Source organism: Myotis davidii, unplaced genomic scaffold (assembly GCF_000327345.1).
Source record: "Myotis davidii unplaced genomic scaffold, ASM32734v1 scaffold164, whole genome shotgun sequence".
Lineage (NCBI taxonomy): Eukaryota > Metazoa > Chordata > Mammalia > Chiroptera > Vespertilionidae > Myotis > Myotis davidii.
Window position 1 is genome coordinate 3,102,824 of NW_006296417.1, and position 22,103 is coordinate 3,124,926.

A 22,103-nucleotide genomic window follows, 5' to 3' on the forward strand; every position below is an offset into this window, starting at 1 on the left:
AAAAAAAAAAGAAGAAGCAGAGCCCATTATTGAAATTCAAGTCTGACGACAAAGGACATGGCCTAATATACATGATGATGCGAGAGTTCTGTACCACACTGTTTATAACCAAAGGAGAGGAATGATAGCTTTGCCCCTGCCTGAAAGGCGCCCAATACTTGGAATGAGAAGCCAGTATAACTATTAGGCCAAAATAACAGGTTCATGAACCTCCAAGATCAGTCTCCCTATAGACACACAACTCTACCAGATACTCCCACTGCCTTCGGAGTTGAATTCTTTCTATGAAGGTTTTAAGAAACTAAAGGGCCCTCTGTGTGCGTGCATGTGTGTACACCCATGTATGCATTTCAGCTCAATATGTACTTTGAACTTAGGCAATAAAATGAGGGGGAAAACACCTGAATCTTTCTTTGAAGGGCAGCCAACCTAATTACATATGACAACCATGTCAGCAGAAACAATCGACTGAGTCAGGGAGGAGGCTTGGTGTTTTCCTGGGAGAAAGTGAGCATATCTTTTCAACTGTTCTAACATCTAACAGTAGCTGGACAGCCACCAAGCCCCAGGAACTGTGATTAGAAGGTAAAGATGAGTAAGGTGAGTCTCCGCCCTTCAGAGGTTTCCGGTCTACAAGCAGGAATCAAACAAGCTGCAGATAACTGCGAAGTCACAACGGAATGGGTTCTAGAAGAAACATACAAGCTCGCAGGCGTGGCTCAGTGGTTGAGCCACAGCTCGATTCCAGGTCAGGGCCCATGGCCAGGTTGTGAGCTCCATCCCCAGTGGGGGGCCTGCAGGAGGCAGCAAATCGATGATTCTCATCACTGATGTCTCTATCTCTCCTCTCCCTTCCTTTCTGAAATCAATAAAAATATAGTTAAAAAATAAAATGAACGGTCCTGATTCTTTCTTACCAGTCTCCTTCCCCACACCTGTGCCAAGGTGAGAAACCTGAAACCTTGCACCAGAAAGGGAGTCGCAATGCCACTAAAATTAATGGCATTTACGGCACTGCAACGTCACCTTCTGGATATACCCAGAGAGTTCAGACCATATTCCAGCTCTTCAACTTCATATCTCTCTCTTCTCTCTCTCTCTCTCTCTCACACACACACACACAGCAATGGCCATGGGGAAGCAATGCCACCTGACTCCTGACTAGAGAGTACAGAAGCAGCGTATCTGCGCAGAAATCTACTTGGAATTGCTAAAATGACTGTTTACGTTGCTAGGATGGGTGGGGACAAACAACGGGAGAGAAACAGAAGAAGGTGAGGGGTATGAGGTATGTGTGCGAGCCAAGTGCTCGCAATAATGTAGGCAATAATGTCTCTTTCACTGCTTTAGCAGCAGAATTTGTTTAGAAAGTGGCTGGGTGAACTACTGGCAGCTCTCTTTGCAGAAAGTGAAAACAAAACTGTACATTAGAGGAGGCAGAATGTCAGAAAAGGCCATGACAGGGATATGTACGAGAAGCCATCTGATGGCCCAGTATTTCCCCTTCAGACGTGAACTCACGATCTAGAGGAGAAACTATGAATCATCTTAAGCGAACAGTGCCATAAATCTGGAATTTGTTTGATATGATTATAGGCCTGCTTCTTTTTCAAAAGAAAAACTGAGGATTCAAAGAGGACTGGAGAACGGACGGTTTCCTGGATTAGTCTTCGCTAAACGGAGTAAATTGGGAGAGTTACTACTGATGAAGAATAAAGTGCCTCACCCTGCCGTCTGGATCCAACCACACGAGGCTGGCCGGGCGCCCCTCTCACATTAATGTTTCCTATTAGGCTCAAGTGCTTCTTAAGATTATTTTTTAATCCTTCTACCCTTTCAGATGAAGCATCTAGAGAAAAAAATCAACACTTTCAAAACAAGGTGATATGGGTCTATAATACAATAAAGTAACATCACTGCATATGCACACAGAAGACCTCTGGCTGCCATAAATTAGCTCTGGAGCCATGACTTCTGCATGGGCCATTCATTTCCTAAGTGCCTTCGTGCACAGAAATGCACGGTGTCTACATCTACACTGCATAGCCAATTCAATGTAATATCCAATTCCAAAATGGCCAATCCAATACGATAATCACCATTTAACTTCTTTTTATGTGAAACAGAAGCTGCAATGGAGAGAAGAGTAGCAAGGTCCCAGCCAATTCCGTGGTGTTTTCCTTCCACTCAATTCTCTAGTAACGAAGGAAAATAAAAATCACGGGTCTTTTTAAAAAGGGAAGTTCTGAGAAACTGGCTGTGCTTCTTCTGAGGGAAGTTCGCCCAGGGGATTCGGAGGGAAAGAAGAGAACTAAGCTGTTAAAGAAACATGACCGACACGGCCTTCTGAAGTTATCCCATAGGCAGGTCCCGCTCATTTACAATAGAAATATAAAGTCAATTATGGGTGGGAGAGGGCTGTTCCTAACTGGATGAAATAAACGGAAGGGGTGCTAAAGCAGCAGCTGTAGAGTCAGAAAATATTAATTTTGAATCTCACCCTCCATGGCAGACAGCCTGGGTTTTCCTGAAAAAGTCATTCAACCATGAAGCCCGTTTGCACAAAGGTATGCTATCACCAGACATAATACAGGTACCTAAAATTGTTAGTTATTATTATTCATTACTAAATGCTCCTGCTCCAGAAAACAGCCCTAGGAATCTGCAAAGAGCTGTGTAAATGGCCCAATGAAGCTTCTGAGCTGCGTGTTGCCTTTGGCAGAACTGAAAAAATTAAGGGAAGGGGAAGAATGCAGAATAAACAAAAACACGAGAGAGAAACAAAATTTAACTGCTGACGGTCCTCTGCAAAGCATCCAACCTAAACCTTTTTTTAGCCTGCAGGTCAGGAGGTGTGTGCTCCTGAGGGTGGAAGAGCTTTTCCATGGGTCTCTTATCACTCCATGAAGCGGCCGTCGCCATGGAAACGAAATATTGCTACAGATAAACAAACAGCTGCAGCACGGCCCAAGAATGACTTCATTTCCTGTTAAGCTAAAAGCGGCACACATCCCATCCGGGCCTTCTCTGCTGGAGATGGAACAATGGGGACTTTGTTTGACCGGCTGGCTCTCCAGAAAGGAACCCTGAAGGGCTTGCTGGCTCAGTCAAGCCCAGACGCACACTCTGCACACCTCCACACAGAAAGGCTGCATTATTAGTCAATGGTGGAAAATAGAAAAATAGTGTCTTTTTCTTCCCTTTGAAGTGGCTAACCAGGGTTAAAGGAAATCTTTAGTCTTCAGACCAAGACTCTACCAGATGAGATGATATGCACAAGTATGCACCCCTACAAGTTTTTGGTAGCCTAATGACAGATGCCCAAATTTGGTGTGTAAACCGTGTTTGTATGTACATGAGTATTTCTAAAAATATATTTTAATTGATTTCTAAGAGGGAAGTAGAGGGAGAGAGAGATAGAAACATCAATGATGACAGAGAATCATGGATCGGCTGCCTCCTGCATGCCCTTCACCGGGCATGTGCCCTGACTGGGAATCAAACCATGACCTCCTGGTTCATAGGTCGACACTCAACCACTGAACCACACTGGCCGAGCACCCCATTAAAAATATATTTTAATTGATTTCTACGAGGCAAGTAGAGGGAGAGAGAGATAGAATCATCAATGATGACAGAGAATCATGGATCGGCTGCCTCCTGCATGCCCTTCACCGGGCATGTGCCCTGACTGGGAATCAAACCATGACCTCCTGGTTCATAGGTCGACACTCAACCACTGAACCACACTGGCCGAGCACCACAGTCTTTCAACTGTAGGCAAGTCAAGAAAAGATTACTTTTGCTCGGCTGGTATGACTCAGTAGGGGGTGTGCAGGAGGCAGCCAATCAATAATTCTCTCTTATCACTGATGTTTCTCTCTCCCTCTTCCTTTCTCTCTGAAATCAATAAAAATATACTTAAAAAAAGAAGAAATAATTACTTTTAAAATCCTTTACAAGTTCTTTATAAACAAACACAAACTTCTCACCAGGAAACAAGCAAAACAGTGAGAAAATAGAAGAAATAATCTCAATATCCTAAGTCAAAGAGGTGTGTTTGTGTGTGTGTGTGTGTGTGTGTGTGTGTGTGTGTGTGTTTTAAATATATTTTTATTGATTTCAGAAAGGGAGGGCGAGGGAGAGACAGACAGAAACATCTATGATGAGAGGGAATCATTGATTGGCTGCCTCCTGGACATTGGACCGAGTCTGCATCCCAGGAATGTGCCCTTGACCGGAATTCAACCTGGAACCCTTTGGTGCGCAGGCCGACGCTCTATCCACTGAGCCAAACCAGCCAGGGCGAGGTGTGTGTATGTGTGTGTGTGTGTGTTTTAAGGAGACAATTTAGAAATGTCTTGTTCCCCTCCAAATAAAAGATTAGAGACTACCATCAGGGAGTCACTGCCTTTGGAAGGTCAATCAATCATCTCGTTAGTAAAAACAAAAATATTACAAAACATGGTCAGCAAAACACAGAAAACTCTAAAGAGACACCAGAGCCAGCAGTCGGTGTGAAACGTGACATGAACAGCAAGAACAAGGCACAAAGCTCTTTTTCGTCCCGTAGTCAGCAAACTGACCAGGACTGCAGAGCCGGTCCCACACGTGAGCACAGAGCACGCAGAGAGCACGCAGACAGACCGCACATCTGTCCAGGAACTGGGGGGCACAGGCAAGCACAGACTTTCCATGAAGCGTCCTGACTGATCTGACGCCGCCCTCAGCAGAGAGGAAATCGGAGGCTGTCGGTGGGCTCACTGACACACAGAGACGGTCAAAGGCAGCTCTGGAAAGCGGGCACAGGCTCCTGCCCGAGCCAACAACTCAATTCAAGAAAGAAGAGGCTCCTTTGCATTTTTCAAATGGAAGAGTACAGGTGTGTGTGCCCACGGGTGTGTGCGTGTCTGTGTCCTGCACAAGTGCACAGCTTTCTCAAAGAGTGACTGCTAAGAACCAGAATGAATTGGGACACAGTGAGAACACCGTGCCATGGCGTGGCAGGGACTCCGAACACAAGCCTTTCTTAGTGTACACCAGTGACCCACACTGACAAAAATCACATGCCTGCTCAGCCAGCGTGGCTCAGTGGGTGAGTGTCGACCTATGAACCAGGAGGTCACGGTTCGATTCCCGGTCAGGGTATGTGCCCGGGTTGCGGACTCCATCCCCAGTGTGGGGGGTGCAGGAGACAGCCGATCCATGATTCTCTGTCATCATTGATGTTTCTCTCTCCATTTCCCTCCCTCTCCCTTTCTCTCTGAAATAAAAAATAAATTTTTTTTAAAAATCACATACCAGTGAAGGTGAAGGACCTGGGGGCATATCCACTCCAACCAAGAGGCCAGACTCTCCTGGTACTCGTGACTGAGGATCTCAGCAAGGGCCCAAGGCTACACCCATTACATTTGTCCTTTCTCTTACAGCTACTTGCATTCGCCTTGTGGGTGATGCTTTCTCTTTCTCCCCCCCCCCGCCCCCCGCAAACTTTTACTCCTAAAGTGTGCATACTTCAGGAAGGAATAATTTTATAAAAATTGCCTCCGTGCCTTTCTCAATCAGATACTCCCCGCTGAGGAGCTGCTCCCCATCACCCCGCATACAAAAATGCTAGCCAGTGGTGACACTACAGGAACCTGCTAGTGCGCAGCCCTCCACCTCCAGATCAGCCTTTGGGACATGATACACATCACAGGAAACAAGAGGAGTGCCGCTTCAAATTACAGAGAAGGACACCTAATACTCTTTAGAAAGAAATCAGTATCTATCCTGAAGTCCTTGCTAAATTTCCTCTCCCTAAAATTTGGGGGGAAAATATTCACGCAATTGCCCAGAATCTTTAAATCCTATACTTTTAAAAATCGTTTTTGCCAAGTAGAAGGATAAATACAGATTTCAACTGTCATTATCCCAGTTCTTGAATGTGGTAAAATTTCCAGGATTTGGTAAGTATCAGATATGAAGTTAACTTATATAAAATGGCCCAGCAACAAAAAACTGGCAATCTGATTCAATACTGGCAAGACCAGATATTGGATAATTTTTTACAGCATTTATTTTAATAAAGTGGAATATATAAAAACAGGGTTATATAAAAACACTAGTAAAAAGAAATGTTTCCATTACAATTAAATCTATTTTATTCTCTAAAGAAAAATAGTTCAATTGTCAACACTTTGTAGAGATTCCCCCCGATGTGTCTGCTTTTGTTTTCTGATAAACTGGCCAATTATTAACACTGAAACAAGGTCAATTAAGGCAAGCAGCTCATCCCCAAACACAAATCAATGCATCTTCAGGTGTTAGGCTATGTCAAGAGGTAGCCATTATTTTATCAGCCATTTCTGTGGATACAGCAACAACTTTGTAAAAAAAAAAAATAGTAAGTAAACATTTTTCTTTTAACTCTGTTAAAATTATAAATGTAACAGCAAAAAAGTACTCGTTCTACCATGGCTATAATTTGTTAATTTGGGGCAAGTCCGGCTCTTATGGAGCTTTTTCAAGCTTCCCCCCACGGATACTGAGGAATGTGTTGGTGCTGTTTGGACCTCTGTGACAGAACCAGATGTGCAGTCTCACCTGTGACCACGTGACCACGTGAGAGCGTCCACCTTCGCGTGAGCTTTCGTTTCCCCAGTCCTCAGCATTCCAATAAATTAATAGTTTTGCTAAGCCTGGTTTTTAGCTTTTCATTTTATTTCATTTATTTTTAGTTAGGCTCCAATTTTTGTGGAACAAGCAAGGTATGATCGAAATAGTTAATTTAAAAATTTATTTAAAAATAAAGATGTGACCATAGTTCTGTCACCCTGATTCACTCTTCCCATCGCGCCATACTAGTGAACACAGAATAAAAGTGTTCGAGAACTGGTAAAGGCTAGTGAAGATTCCACGCAAATACTCACCAGGAGTAATGGTCTCCAGCGTATCAGAGCTGACCTTCCGGGTACTTGTACAGTGATGGAGGGTAGAACCCAAAAACACCAAGTAAAACACTACATCATCCTCAACTTTGTCCTCTTCAGCGAGCAATACAGTAACAACACAGTCGCCCTAGGAAAGGGAGAGATGAGCAAGGAGGCATTAGTAGGGTTCCTCTTGGGAGTCTATGTTTACAAAACACCACGATTAAGGCAAAATCGCATGAATCATCTCAACTGTGCCCCATTCTAGGAGGTTTACACAAACACAAACACGGACTGAACACTGGCGTGCAGTCAATATTCTAGGCACTGAGAATACAAAGTGACCCAAAAAGAAGACTTCTGTCCCCTTTAGGCTTACATTTTATGGCAGCTAATTAGACAAATAAGTAAACTAACAAGATATCAGATGGTATATTTAAATCTTGACAAATTGGAATGGGAGAGGGGAGAGAAATGAAGACGAATCCAAAAATAAGGCGGAGAGGATGGAGGAGGCCTATGCTGAATCACCCTTAACCCTGGGTTCCAGCTGCAGGAGTAATCCTCTAAATCCTAGGCCCCCAGAAATCATTACCCAGCCCACCATTCCCAGCAAGGGCAGGGGCGTCTGCCAGCGCTGGCCTGGTAACGGTCGAGTGCAAAGAGCATAAGCCTGGGCACATAAATGAAGATAACACCTCTCTCCTTGCAGCTAAAACAGGATGTGGCCAAAGGGGGTTTACAGGTGTGAGTAGGCAAAGCACAGTTCATTCTTGTATTATTATTTATTAACTATACGAACAACTGTAAACCTACTTTTGCCCCACCGTTTATAGAAAAACTCTTGGAACACATCAGCTTTATGATGATATTCTTAATCTATAAGGATGGGGAGGGTTGTTTTTCTTACAAGTCGCGTTTCCTGAGCATCTGGAAGCCCTCTCTGCTTTACACACCCCACTACTAAACTCGTGGAGGCAGACAGAAATCTCGGGCCAATAACTCTGCTCACGACTCTGCAACTATTTAGAGATTCTTTTATTAGTTTTATATGTTAATTTTTTAAATTGAGGTCAGTGGCTAAACTAAACCTATTCTATGAAATACAGCCCTAACTACCATTCTCCCAATCATCAACATTATATAATTCATGTTGTAACCATACACAAGAAATGTTAAAGCGCTGAGATTTAAAGCACTGCAGTTCAGTATTATGTAAATCTTAATAACGACGGCGGGAAAACCAATTCAGAGAAAGCCAGGCCATGTTAAGTAGGGGACAGAATTCTCCTTACTTACAGAATGTTTTAAGCCTTTCCATTTTAGCAACAAGAGAGCCGCGCCTACAGGAGAACCACGCCACCCTGTGGCCACAGCTAACCAAGCTCAGCAGCAGAACAGAGCAGAGCAGGTAGTGTTTTATCAAACACTGAACACTAAAGTCAAACCTAGGATCAGGCTGGTAACAGAAATGCGGCAATAGGTTGGTTGTGGAAACACAGCACAGAACACTCCCCAAAGCCCTGTGCCAGGGAGGCGCTCAGATCTGTAGAATACAGCAGTACGAAGCCAGAACAAACGACACATATCATTGATGTCTCTATCTCTCCCTCTCCCTTCCTTTCTGAAATCAATAAAAATATATTTAAAAAAATAAAGTTTTATTGAAGCACAGCCACACCCATCTGCTTACATGCTGTCTATGGCTACGTTTGCACTAGAAGGGCGGGCACAGCAGTGTTGAGTGGTTGTTCCAGACTCCCTGGTCCTCAAACCTAAATTATTTACAATGTGGACTTTTGCAGAAAAGAAGTTTTTCTCACTTAGATATCTAACCTGAATTCTAAGAACATGGCTTCCTTTTCTAGATCAAGGATTTTCTCTCCAGGTTCTCCCTTCTTTTAACGGGAGACAGGAGAATCGGTTCATAGGTAGCTGAAATCCTTTTACGGAGCTCGCACTAGCGACCTTTCTTCATTCCCAAGGCACAAGTAAGTTAGTTTCAAATTGCTTTCATGGCTGTATTTATTAGTTTCTTTTTTTTTTTACACTAAGTCAAACTACCCCAAATATGAAGTGGAATGGAACACAGAAGGCTCAGGCACTTCAAAGCCACTTGAAATGGATTCCAAGGGGGCCTGGATTTAAAGTCCCTGCTTCCCCTGCATTCTGATAAAGTCACTGACAGTAAATAACAAAAATTCTTACTCTGACTTTCCACCACGTGACTCCCATTTTACTGCTGAAGTACCAGGCACCTACTATTACTTCAGATGGCCTTGAAAGATTAAGCAAGTGGAGTGGTGATTAAAATATAAAAACGAAAACCAGATCCTAAGGAAGAATTTCTACTGAGGGGGTTCCTTTAACTACACCCTCCTTGAGGGATACCCTTGGCAAATGATTTTGCTGCCTAAGGAAGGCCAGCCCCCGTGGAATAGATAGATAAATCAATCTGGCCGCCCAGTTTACAAGTCCGTCACGTTTCTAACTACAACAGATACACTTATTAACAAGGGCAACTTTCAAGACGTTCTTGATTAACATATTAGCTGGACCCAACCCCAGAAGAGAATGCATCTACGCCTCTACTTCCCCAATAATCTCAACTCAAGAAACAGAGTGTTATTCTTACAACAGAGGCAATGGACAGCATGATGCCCGTAGTTTTAGCTAGTTAAGAACACTGCATTATATATTTCAAAGTTCCAAGGAGAGAGATCTTAAAAGTTATAATTAAAAAAATGCTGCAGCCCTAGCCGGTTTGGCTCAGTGGATAGAGCCTCGGCCTGTGGACTGACAGGTCCTGGATTCGATTTCGGTCAAGGGCACATGCCCAGATGGTGGTCTTGATCCTCAAGTGTGTGGCATGCAGGAGGCAGGCAATCAATGAAATAGAACCTTAAAACAACAGGGGGAACATAAATACAATGAAAACACATTCAAACAGTTGTTACATAACTATTTCAGCTCTTTTCTTCTCTGCCTCTCTGGAATCAATAAAAATATTTATTTTTTAAATGCTGCAACTGTATGTGGTAATGGATGTATTCACTACATTTATTGTGGGGACCATTTCAAATTACATACACACACCAAAATCATTATGCTGTATACCTAAAATAATGTTATATGTCAGCTACATCTCAATAAATAAATATTATTTATCAGTATTAAGCCCCATATGAGCATGTTTTATTCATTGAACTGTCCCTTTTGTCTAGAATATGTAGCAAATGCTCAAAACACACACTTGGAAAAAAGGAAAAGTAGACACCAAAATTTTAATAGCCGTTATTCCTAAACAGTGATTGCGGCCAACTTTAATATACTCCATGCTTTCCTATGTTTTCCAATTTTTTAAAATAAAGAACGATTTGTACTTTAACCTAAATGGACAAGAAAAAATACAGCTTTGTGTGGTATGTGCTGGGAGGAAATTGGGGGAAGCGGGGCAGAAAATGCCATGTTGTAAGCAGCAAATGTTCTAGAAAGGTTTAATCTCACAGCAGTATCGTAACAAGGAAAACGAGAATAGACAAGGAAACCACTTAGAGAAAATGCTAGCTTTTGGCATAAACTAAATTCATTCCAGATACACAGACCGGTTGATTTCAATGTTAGAAAATATTTGACATGTAACGTTACCTTTTATTTCCATCAGGCTAATCCTTTGCCAGACAAAAACATGGGTGAGTGAAATCCCTAGAACCTGCCTTCTTCATTTGTACAGCACTGCCTTTCCTAACGCTACACAAAGCAATTAATTAAAATATTGCTATTAACGATCATCAAAATTCACCTTGACTTCCAGCTTCATGATTTTGTAACACTAAGATGTATGCACATTCTTAAAGATTTCCAAGCACTACCTCTTTGCCTATTAAAATAAAACCAGCAGGTGGCGCTCAATCAATCCGTTGCGTTCTCTGTGTGGTTTTACAGACCATTCTCCCTAATGGGGAAGAATCTTGAAACTTCAGCTGGAAAAGGAATCAAATTACAAAAAGTTTGGAAATCACTTAATGTAGGGTTTCTTTAATGGAAGGTTCCTTAAAAAGAAAAGAGTTTTTTAAAAGGCCTAAGAGCTGAAATCTTTTATTTCAATGTACAACCCTGCTTCTCAGTCTACCTACTCTTGTTTGAGCAAAGCTAAACTGGTCGGAGGGTGTTGCCTGGTGTCAAAAAAACCCAGCCTCTCCCTCCCACAAATGTTTCACAACTCCCTGGCACTGCTAGAATAATTAGGTCAACACTTAAAGAGACAGCCTTCCCTTTCCTATCGGGACCAGATATTTGGTTAAAATGCTGAGAAGATAGGATTTTTATTAATTCTTGTTAGAAATTTAATGAAAGAATTGGCAGTGGTTACATAAATCACCCTCTCTCTCTCCTGAAATGGGGACAATCTCTAAAATCTATCAGCCTGACTTCTGTTCTCACGCATGTCACTCACTCACCAAGCTTCCTTGGTCTGTTCCCCTGGCCTTACTCTAGAAATCACCCATGAAATCGGTCTCCAGGCTTCTGGGTCAGCCCTACACACACCAGGAAGCAACAGAAGAGTCTCCAAAATACAATGTGACCAAGTTATTCCCCTGAAACTCTTGAATGGCCAACAGAACAACATCCTGCCTCTTGAGCACGTCCCTTCAATTTGCAGCAAACAAGTCCCTCCTCAACCTAGCCCCTGCTTACCCCGCTCCAGCCTCCTCTCCCTCAGAGCCTCCTCCAACACTCACTCACTGCTCGCTATGACATACCACAGCACTGCTGGCTCAAGCAAGCACCAAGAGTGTTCAAGCCTCACTCTTTTGTTTGTTTGTTTGTTAACCTTTACGGGAGAGTATTTTTTCCACTGAATTTTTTTTAGAGAGAGTGGAAGGGCGGGGGAGAGAGAAACATCAATACAAGAGACACGTCGAATGGTTGCCTCCCGCAGGTGCCCTGATCAGGGCCAGGGATCGAGCCTGCAACAGAGGTATGTGCACTTGACTAGAATCGAACCCAAGATCATCAGTCTGCAGGCTGATGCACTAACCACTGAGTATGCCAGTTAGGGCTAAGCCTCACTCTCACTACTTGTCTCACTGCCTGGCCATGCTGTTCCCTTTACCTGTCACATCCTCCCTTCCCCTGACTGATGGCTACAGCAAGAGAGGAAAGCATGAAACAAGACAATGCCTTCCCTTCCTGCATAGACAGCGGTCCCGTCCTCAGGTGAAAGGCCCCCTTGCCTGCTCTAACTCTGTGCCTCCCCCACCGCATGCGCACCAAGGTCTCCTTCGATTCCTTCAGCCTGTCCAGTCGGGGCAAGTGTATGGGCAATGCCTCAGGCGGGGAACCCAGCAGGTCAAGTTGAATCACACCTGCTCAGATCTCATTCCCAGCTCCGGGTACAGCAAGCTGTGAGGCCACAGAAAGGTATTAAAGCTGGCAAGCAGGGCACTGTCAACCACACAAGATTAAGAAGGGCCGCTGCAAATGCAGGGCCACTGACTTTGAAAGCTGGGGAGCGCCAACTGCACTGTTACCAGCTCCAGGATTGTTTTGGGAACTATCCCTCATGTTTGGGGTACGACTAGATTGTAGACTCTATTATACTCACATATCTGAAGTGCAGGGAACAATAATACTGGCTCTCTCATCAAGTGCTAACTCTACATCCTGTTTTCAGTGTCCTACATAGATTAGAATACCACCGAATCCCTCAACAACCATAAAAGTAAGTACTGGTATTTTAACAAGCATCCAGCAAACAATAATCGGCGCAAAGTAAATGTTCCCATCCATTCCCAGGTGAATAAAGTAATCCCTAAAAACGGTAAGAAGAACTATTCTATCATTTAAGATAATAGTAACATTTTTCCTATTCAGCATTACTGATAAAACCATTCCCATAAATATTCCAGCTTTGGTAAGTTTTCTTTCAAAGTGTAAATTTTTAAAAAAGATGTAAACTAGCTTTATGAAAACCTTTCTAAGGTGCATTACACATTCCCTGGCTTCTTAAATAGACAGGAAGGGCAGGGGCACTGACTGAACAGCTACCGTGTGCTAGGACCTTTATTTTTATTGATTTTTTAAAAATATATTGATTTCAGAGAGGAAGGGAGAGGAGAGAGATAGATACCTCAATTATGAGAGACAATCACTGATTACCTCCTATACGCGCCCCCTACTGGGGATGAAGCCCACAACCTGGGCATGTGTCCTGACCTGGAATTGAACCATGACCTCCTGGTTCATAGGTCAGTGCTCAACCACTGAGCCACACCGGCCAGGTACCAGGACCTTTATATGTGGGGACAATATTTAAGTGCTGCAGAGTGAATGATATATGAGAAGCACTTCTCAAAGTACCTGGTACTTAATAAATGCTAGGTGTTATTGTCATTTTAATATATTTAATCCTCACAAAAACCCTGTATTAGAGGTATTACTCTGCTGAATTCTACAGATGAAGAATCCAGGCTCCCACAGCTGGTGACTACTAGCGCAGGAATTCAGACCCACATCCATGTGACTCCTGAGCCCCTGAACTTCACACAGGTTCTCCCAGTGTTGTTCCGGACCGGCAGCATCACGCCTGCCCCGGCGGAACTTACTAGAAATGCAGCCCATTTCTGGCTCATGGTGAAGGAGAAGATCCACTTTTAATTCTGACACTTAGTACAATATGGACAACATATAATCATATGCATTATCCTGGGTCAAGGATAAAATAACCCATTTCAGAGAGATCTGGAAAATGGGCATTTGTGGAGGAACGCTATTGGCTAAGGGAAACACCCAGCGACAGCTTCTTAATATTATACTGCCGGGATCCCTTAACCACACAAGACAGGACGAACGAGAATGTCAGCAAAACCTAACGAACTTTAAAGGAGAATTTAGGGGTGTGGGAGGTGACCGGTAAGAAATTTATATTCGTGAGAGTAAGGTAAGATCACCCCTGGCCAGTAACTAGCGCAGGAAGATGACAGCAATGGTAGGGAAGGAGCCCACAATCAGATTGGTGGGTCTCAGGGACCTAAAAGGGAATGTAACATTGCCCGAGTGGACAGATAAAACTCACATTTCCTTGTGTGGACATAACAAAGGGAGACAGCTGAGAATTCCACCCTAGCTGCCAGATGCTCGTGTATCTGATGGGGCCAGCAGTTAATCCAAACAGAGCTTTGTGAAGGACTGCGAGGATGCACAGAGCCATAGCTCTTTCTTAGTTTAAAAGGGAGTAAACAAACAAAGCTCTTGAGAGTACAGATGACATTCTCTGTACTAAGAACAGGGGCCTCACAATCCCCTCATAGAAGGAAACAACTGGAACCGCTGGAGGAGAAATGTGCGGGAAGGAGCGAAGTCACTAAAGGTGTGCGTTACCGGTCCATGAATTAATCAACCAATTGGTGCACCCAGCACGTGGCCGGTCTTGAACAGGTATTGCACGTGCATCTGAGCCCTGTGGAAGCATCGAGTCCTTAAGACCAGATCCTCCATTCGCCTCCCCGGTGTTTCACAAATACTTACCGAATGAATGAAAGGCACAGAGCATTACACTTGGTCTTCCTTGGATAGCAAGACTTCTCTTTGCTAGAACCAAATGAAAATTTTAACTCCAACCCCCTCCCCACAGTTGTTGTGATGCTTGAGGAACACCACGTTATTGTAACAGCATCCTCTAGACAGGCCCCGAAGCCACTGCTCTATGGATCTTCATCTGCTCTGAAAACGCCAAGGAAAACTAGAGAATGCTACCTGCAAGTCCAAAGCATGTTAACTTCCCAGCCGATACCAGTTTCTGGAGACTGGTTAAAAACAGGAGGGAACCGAAGTTCTGGGAAACCATCAAGAGGTAGATTGAGGCTGGCTGGCTCAGTGGTTAGAGTGTCAGTCTGCAGACTGAAGGGTTTGGAGTTTGATTCCCTGTCAAGGGCACGTACCTCAGTTGCAGGTTTGATCCTCAGCACTGGTCAGGCGCATGCAGGAGGCAACCAATCAATGTGTCTGTCTCATGTTCGTTCTCTCTCTCTCTCTCTCTCTACACCCCCTCTCTCCCTCCCTCTGGAAATTAATGGAAAAATATATCCTCGGGTGAGGATTAAAAAAAAAAAAGCTAGATTGAGGAACACTTGACTTCCTTATTTCTTTTGGCACTAGCGATAAAGTGTCCTTATTTAAACACAGTCCTCAGATCTGGCTGGAAAGGACTACCAGTCTATGAAATCTTGGAGCTGACCCACCAGACATGTATTGTTAAGGCAAAGGCAGGTAATTCATTTACGAGATCGGAAGGCTGATAAAGCTCTCTTTGTGCAAGCAGTATAAAACCCAGCAGCCAAACCAGAGGCACCGCCAGGTTATTTCGACTCTGGCTATGGAAACACATTGCCCAGGAAGAATAAAATGCTACTGTTTCTGCCCGGCTGGTGTGGCTCAGTGGTTGAGCATCGGAGGTCACAGTTCAATTCCTGGTCAGGGCACAGGCCCGGGTTGTGGGCTCCATCCCCAGTAGGGGACGTGCAGGAGGCAGTCGATCAGTGATCCTCATTGAAGTTTCTATCTCTCCCTCTCCCTTCGTCTCTGAAATCGATAAAACTATACTAGTGTATTTTAAATGCTACCATTACCAAATAGGTCATCTTCCCTACAATGAGCACAGTAAGCGGAGGTAACCTAAATTCTGTGGCCCTTCAAAATTTTGATTATATATACCAATTCCACTTATTCAAGAATTAATATTTTTAATTGATAGAAATTTTAAAACCTCTTCTTTCTGGCCTATCCTCACTCGCATCTTCTGGTATGATCGGGCCCTGAGGTCTGTTCTGAGGATTAGCATACACAACACACATTAGTCCACCACTCCCACCCCCACCCCCACGTCCTCCCTGAGGCTGGAAACAGGCCCAGAGTCAACATGAGCCCAGTGTGGTGGCAGGAAATGGGTCTAAGCTTGGCTCAAGGTCTGCGTGCGAGGCAAGTGGATATGCGCCTCTGATTTCCCTGCATGCAACGGGCTCTAACATCGCGCCCGGACGGGACCCCCAGCGGTCCACCAGAGCTGTGCACCTTAGACAAGGTGGGGCTCCTTGCATTCTCACTTCCCTGGCTCTCCCGTGAAAATATTCACCATATCTTGTATGTCTGTTGTGAAGTTTAAATCAGGGAAATGTGTACTAAGTGCCCACCTTGCCAGAGTAGGTTCCGAACCGATACCAGTCCTCTCAACTATTTCCCTTCCTTGGGAAAACAGAGAATATCACCATCAGAAATGGTCCCTATTCTAATAGAAACCTTTGTAACCATTAGACATTGCGTTGTTTTGTACATTTTCAATAAAGATATTCTTTCTTATGATATTCCTCTATTACCAGGATTTTTTGCCTCCTCTCAGAAGCAGATACAAGCAAAAACATTCAGTACTATGGAAAAGGAAGGATATAATAAACCAGATGTGTTGGGGTTCTGGAAATTGGTTTTGTAATTGGAATGGCTCTTCTCCTTGAAAATCTAATAAATGTGGGTTTTATCCCAAACATATGGCAGGTTATGATAATTATCCCGTATAACCTTGGAGCATAATTTACATCTTACTCTCTGGTTTTTAAAAGTATTTAAAATTTGTAAGGGAAAATGCCTTTTGGCTTTCCAGAGGGAGACCTAGAGATGTGTTCAATAGAGCTTGGGGACACACAAAAACAAGTTTATAACTGAAGAATCTGAGAAACACACCCCAAGTTTTCCCTCTTTAAATCTATTCGGTGGTCATTTTAGTTAGCGAGTCATCAGCAGTATAAACTTTCTTGGTCAGTGTCAGCCATGGCCACCACCCACGCTAAAGAATCATTAGCCATAAAGTGCCCCATGCCCACAAGAACACTTTGAAACCGGTACAGAACATTATTCTAATACATAAAAGCATCCAAGAGCTGCAGGAACTGCAATTTACAAGAAAAATAATTTTACTGTTACAACCCTTTGACAAACATCAATCATTGTAGAAATAGGTAGATGTAAAAATTGATGCATGTGTGTGTGGTCCTTCTATACACACACACACACAGTGTATGTATATGTGTGTGTGTGTGTGTATACATATATATATATATATATAACATATTGTGTCAGTGATCAATTGCTTAACATAACAAACTGCCCCAAAACTTCGTGGCTTAAACCTAGCAAATCCACTTTTGGAAATCTATCCAAAGAAACCAGAAACACGAATTTGAAAAAATATACACACCCCTATATTCACTGCAGCATTATTTACAATAGCAAAGATATGAAGCAGCCCAAGTGCCCATGAGTAGATGAGTGGATAAAACAACTATGGTACATTTACACAATGAAATACTACTCAGCTGTAAAAAGGAAGAAAGCTCACCCTTTTCGACAGCATGGATGGACCTGCAGAGCATTATGCTAAGTGAAATAAGCCAGTCAGAGATAGACAGTACCATATGATTTTACTTATATGTGGAATCTAATAAACAAATCTATAATAAAAGCATAATATGCTAATTATACCAGACAGCCAAACAACCTTCCAGACTAAGCCGCAGCAGCGGGGGCCAAGGCAGAGGCAGTTAGGGGTGATCAGGCAGGCAGGCAGGCAAGCAGTTAGGGGCAATCAGGCAGGCAGGCAAGCAGTTAGGAGCCAGCGGTCCTGGATTGTGAGAGGGATATCCAACTGCCCGTCAGTCGGATATCCCCCAAGGGGTCCCAGATTGTGAGATCTCTAGTTAATATAGAGAACAGACTGACAGCTGTGAGAAGGAACGGGGCTGGGGGCTGGGTGGAAAAGGTGAAGGAATTAAGTAAAGAAAAAAAGTAAAAGCTCATAGACACACACACATAAAACAATATATTTTATTTTTACTCCTCTTTCCACTTAAGAGGGATTCCAAGTAATAGCTGTTAACTATTCTCCAACGTCTACAGCCCTTAAAGACATTTCCTGTTCACTCCTCTGAAAAAGGAGATCAATGCTCTTTTCAAGTATTCCTCTCTTCTTCCAATCTTCCCTTTGCTACAATTTTTCCTGTTACTTAGCACATTTATTGTCTTGTACTATAACTTCTCTATGCATGTACCTGAACTCCTAAATTCAAGCCAACTGAGACCTGCCTCCTGTCACACTGCCTCCGCTAATTACTTGCTGATTCTGATACCTGACCAGTTCTATCACAACCCCCATGAAACGTGAGGTTAATCCCTCAATCTCTCTGTAGCTCAGCCTCACTCTTCCAGAAGACTGGGTTCAACAACACCGAAAATAATGATTCCTATGACTCATCAAATTCTTCTCTAGTCTTCACCTCGCCCACAAAGTTCATTTCCACTCGTAGACCTGGCTGTGGGACACTCACTTGGCTGCATCACCACATTGTACTCTTTCTCTCCAAAAGCGTACAAAATGACGACAGGGCAAAGTGACTTCCTCTGGTATGTGAAGTGTGGGATTAATCCAGGTCTCTATTTTTACACATGCTGCACCTTGTAGAGATTCAGGCCTGGCCTCCACAGATCTCTTCCAGAATAAGCCTGGGGCCGAAGATAAGAGGCATCCGAAGACCCTTTCCTCCTCCTACTCCCTCGGAAGTTTAAAAATCTCGCTTCCTTTTCAGCTGTTAGTCTGGGGGAGGATTTGTTTACTGTTGCTAGTGTCCAGTTGTTAGGTTGCTAGGTCAGTGGGGCTTACTGTGTGGGCGGTGACAGGGCCTATTTCATTGGTTTTATAAATAAATACCCACATTTGTTTCATGTGCCTTTTTCTTTTACCATCTGACAGCATCCCTTATCCCCTACCCATCCTGGGGAAAGTGTACGCTTTTAATCTTGACAGTGAGAAGGGCTATGGAGTCAAAGCGCCCATGTACTGTGTTCACAGAAACGTCTTAGCAGTCACGTGGTTTGCTGTGTGTAGTTTACTGTAAACAAGTGACTCAGATCGTAAGTCCCATTAGGACTAGAAATAGTAATTCAGAAACAACATTAAAGGGGGAAAGTGAACAATTACATCATCTTCTTTAAATGCCCAATTCCTCTGGAACAGATAAATCAAATTAAGCAAACTCAACACCAAAACAACCAAGAGATCAAAGTTTGCATCTCCAATAATTGGACAAGAATATAGTATGTGTTCTCCTAATATGATACACCAATCAGGGCATCATTAATGTCGTATTCCTGTCCCAATCAGGAGAAAACATCATACAAACCCAAACTGCTACAAACTAACAGGACTATAATTTTCCAAAATGTCAATATGATGAAAGACAGAGAAGCAGAGGAACCATTCAGAGACTAAACAGACATAAGCACAACATGTAATCCTGGATTAAATCCTGGATTGGGGAGGGGCTAAGAGGAGGATGCTATAAAGGACATTATTGGGATAATCACAGAAATTTGGATGTGGACTTAGATTACGTAAGAGTGTTACATCGATGTTACGATTCCTGTTTTTGTTAATTGTACGGTGGTTATGAAAGAGAATGTCCCAGTTCTTAGGAAATATATGCTGAAATATTTAGGGAAATGGGGATGATGTTTGCAACTTTCAAACAACTAAAAAATATGTAATACAGAGACAGATAAGCTCATGTGACTAACTGCTCATAAGAGATGAATAGGGGTGTTACATTCCTGCAACTTTTCTGTAAATCTGAACTTATTTCAAGTAAAGCATTAAAAAAATTTAGAACGTGAAATGGAAGATTGAACTTGGATTGCTTACTTTTAAAAAGGACTTTAATTGTGCAAGTCTCCACCATTAAGTGCTGTGAGATTTGTGTGTCTTTATCTTTCTCAGGATCCAGCCTTTTTCCTTATTTACTAATAGTTTCCTCTCTTCTGTTGATACCCACCCCTGCAGATCCTAAATATAAACTGAGAGAAAAACCTCCACATACGCGTTTCGTCCTTTTGTGTGTTATTTCTTCCTCTCGGGGCAGAGAGCTGATGCCCTCTCCAATGGACCGCCATGTGACAGCTACTTTTCTTCACCAAAATAGCCTAAGCCCCTGTGACCTAGTTCATGGAGAATGAAGTACACTCACTCTCCTTGTAAAAAATGAAAAGCAAACTGCCCATTGAGTGTACTGCTGATACACTTGAAACCTGAAGTTTAAAAATTCTCAGTAGAGCCTGCCCAACTACCCACACAACCATACTTACACAGAAAACTATTAACCCTAGAGTCATATACCTAAATACAAGGGCTAAAACTATGAAACTGCTGGAAGAAAACACAGGAGTAAATCTTTGTGACCTTCAGCTAGGCAAAGCCTTCTTAGATGATACCAAAAGTGCAAGCAATAAAAGAAATAACAGGTAAACTGCACATTTTCAAATTAAAAACTTCTATGCTTCAAAGGGCACCATCAAGAAAGTGAAGTGTTGCCCTGACCGGTTTGGCTCAGTGGATAGAGCATTGGCCTGCGGACTGAAGGGTCCCGAGTTCGATTCCAGTCAAGGGCATGTACCTTGGTTGCAGGCACATCCCCAGTAAGGGGTATGCAAGAGGCAGCTGTTCGATGTTTCTCTCTCATAGATGTTTCTGACTCTCTGTCCCTATCTTCTCTCTCATCATTGATGTTTCTATCTCTCTCTCCCTCTTCCTTCCTCTCCGAAATCAACTGGCCAATAAGCATACATAAAGATGCCTGAAATCATCAGCCATTGGGGAAATGCAAATCAAAACCACAACCAATTACTGTTTCACACCCACTGGGGTGGCTACAATAAGAAAGCCGGGGAACACAAAGTGTTGGCATGAATATAGAAACACTGAAACTTCAACATTACTGGTGGAAATGTAAAATGGTGCAGTTGCTGTAGAAAACTGGCAATTCCTCAAATGTTGAAGTTATCATATGGCGAAGCAATTATATGCTTAAGTATATACCAAGAGGGATGAAAACATACGCCTACACCTAAAAAATGACTGTTCAAAGCATCATTATTCATACTAGCCCCAAACAGAAAACCACCTAAATGCCAATCCATCAACTGATGGACAAAATGTGGTATATCCATACAATGGAATATTACTTGCCAATAAAAATGAACAAATATGGATACATGCTCCAACACGAACTTTCAAACATTAAGCTAAGTGAAAGAAAGTCAGTCACAAATGACCATATATTGCGTGAATCCATTTATTTGAACTCTCCAGACCATAACAGCCCCAAATCCACTGGCCTCTCACAGCTCTAACAATCCATCCCTCTTAACTGGTGTCTCACCAAACAGGCATTTCTCATCATCCCAATTCAGATAATTCAATCTCATGAAAATAAAAATAAAATAAAATAAAAACACCTAAAAATGTCTCTCTCCAGCCCTGATTCATTCATTTATCCATGTCATCTTACAATTCCCTCCCTTCTGGGAGATGGTACCTCGGCTTTTCATTCAGACTCCTAGAGCCAGCAGCTCTCTCGCCAATGGCAGAGCGCCACCTAGCTGCAACACTGGGTAACTCACACTGGCAGCAGGAAGAGCACTCCACCGGAATGGAAATGCACTTCAGTGAAAGTAAGAAGCCACAAAATCACTTTGCAGAGCAATGCAACTGTGTTATATGTGCAGCTTCTCACCCTAACTCGTTTAGCTCAGTCTTACATGCATGCATGAGTCATTTCGAATTCACTAAATCAAATTTCATTTCCCAAATTGTGTTAAGCCTATATAAATTCATGTGTAGATGGTTAAAAATAATATGTCAATGTCTTTGGGTTTATTATAAGTAGGTAAACAGGATAGATAAGTATAAAATGAAAAGAAATTTCATAATTTACTCACATATAATGGAGCTTGCTGTGGATTAAGTTTCATGACCCAGGACACTGAAAAAGAGAAGGGAGAAGAAATAAATGAGAATAAAATTAAAAGCTATTGCCAAAAATATAAAAACCACCTGAAGTCTTAGATGCCGGGCGTGGCTATCTGAGCACAATCGGAAGTCCAAAACTGTGGACTTCAGAAGGGGAGGTCCTTTGCCAAATACCCTAAATTTGAGAATAAATTGACCCCATCTTCATAAGTCAGGGAAGCAGACCAAAGTAATTTCATTATAATGTGGCCTAAGTCTTACCTGTCCATAACAGGAAACTGAATTAAAGCACATACTAACCAGCAATATAAACAACAGTACAGAAATGTCATCCCTACATGAAA

At 42.8% G+C, this 22,103-nt stretch overlaps 1 protein-coding gene across 1 annotated transcript in view; it reads right to left on the reverse strand.

Moving 5' to 3' along the window:
* The window catches only part of LOC107184370 (A-kinase anchor protein 13-like), a 32,720-nt gene extending 10,925 nt beyond the window's left edge, over nucleotides 1-21,795 (reverse strand). Inside the window, exons 1-2 of the mRNA XM_015569135.1 lie at nucleotides 21,729-21,795; nucleotides 6,912-7,059 (exon numbers count right to left, since the gene is read on the reverse strand). Coding sequence (XP_015424621.1) covers nucleotides 6,912-7,059; nucleotides 21,729-21,761 — 181 coding nt within the window. The 5' untranslated portion in view covers nucleotides 21,762-21,795. The remainder of the gene's footprint in view (nucleotides 1-6,911; nucleotides 7,060-21,728) is intronic.
* Between the last annotated feature and the right edge of the window lie 308 nt (nucleotides 21,796-22,103).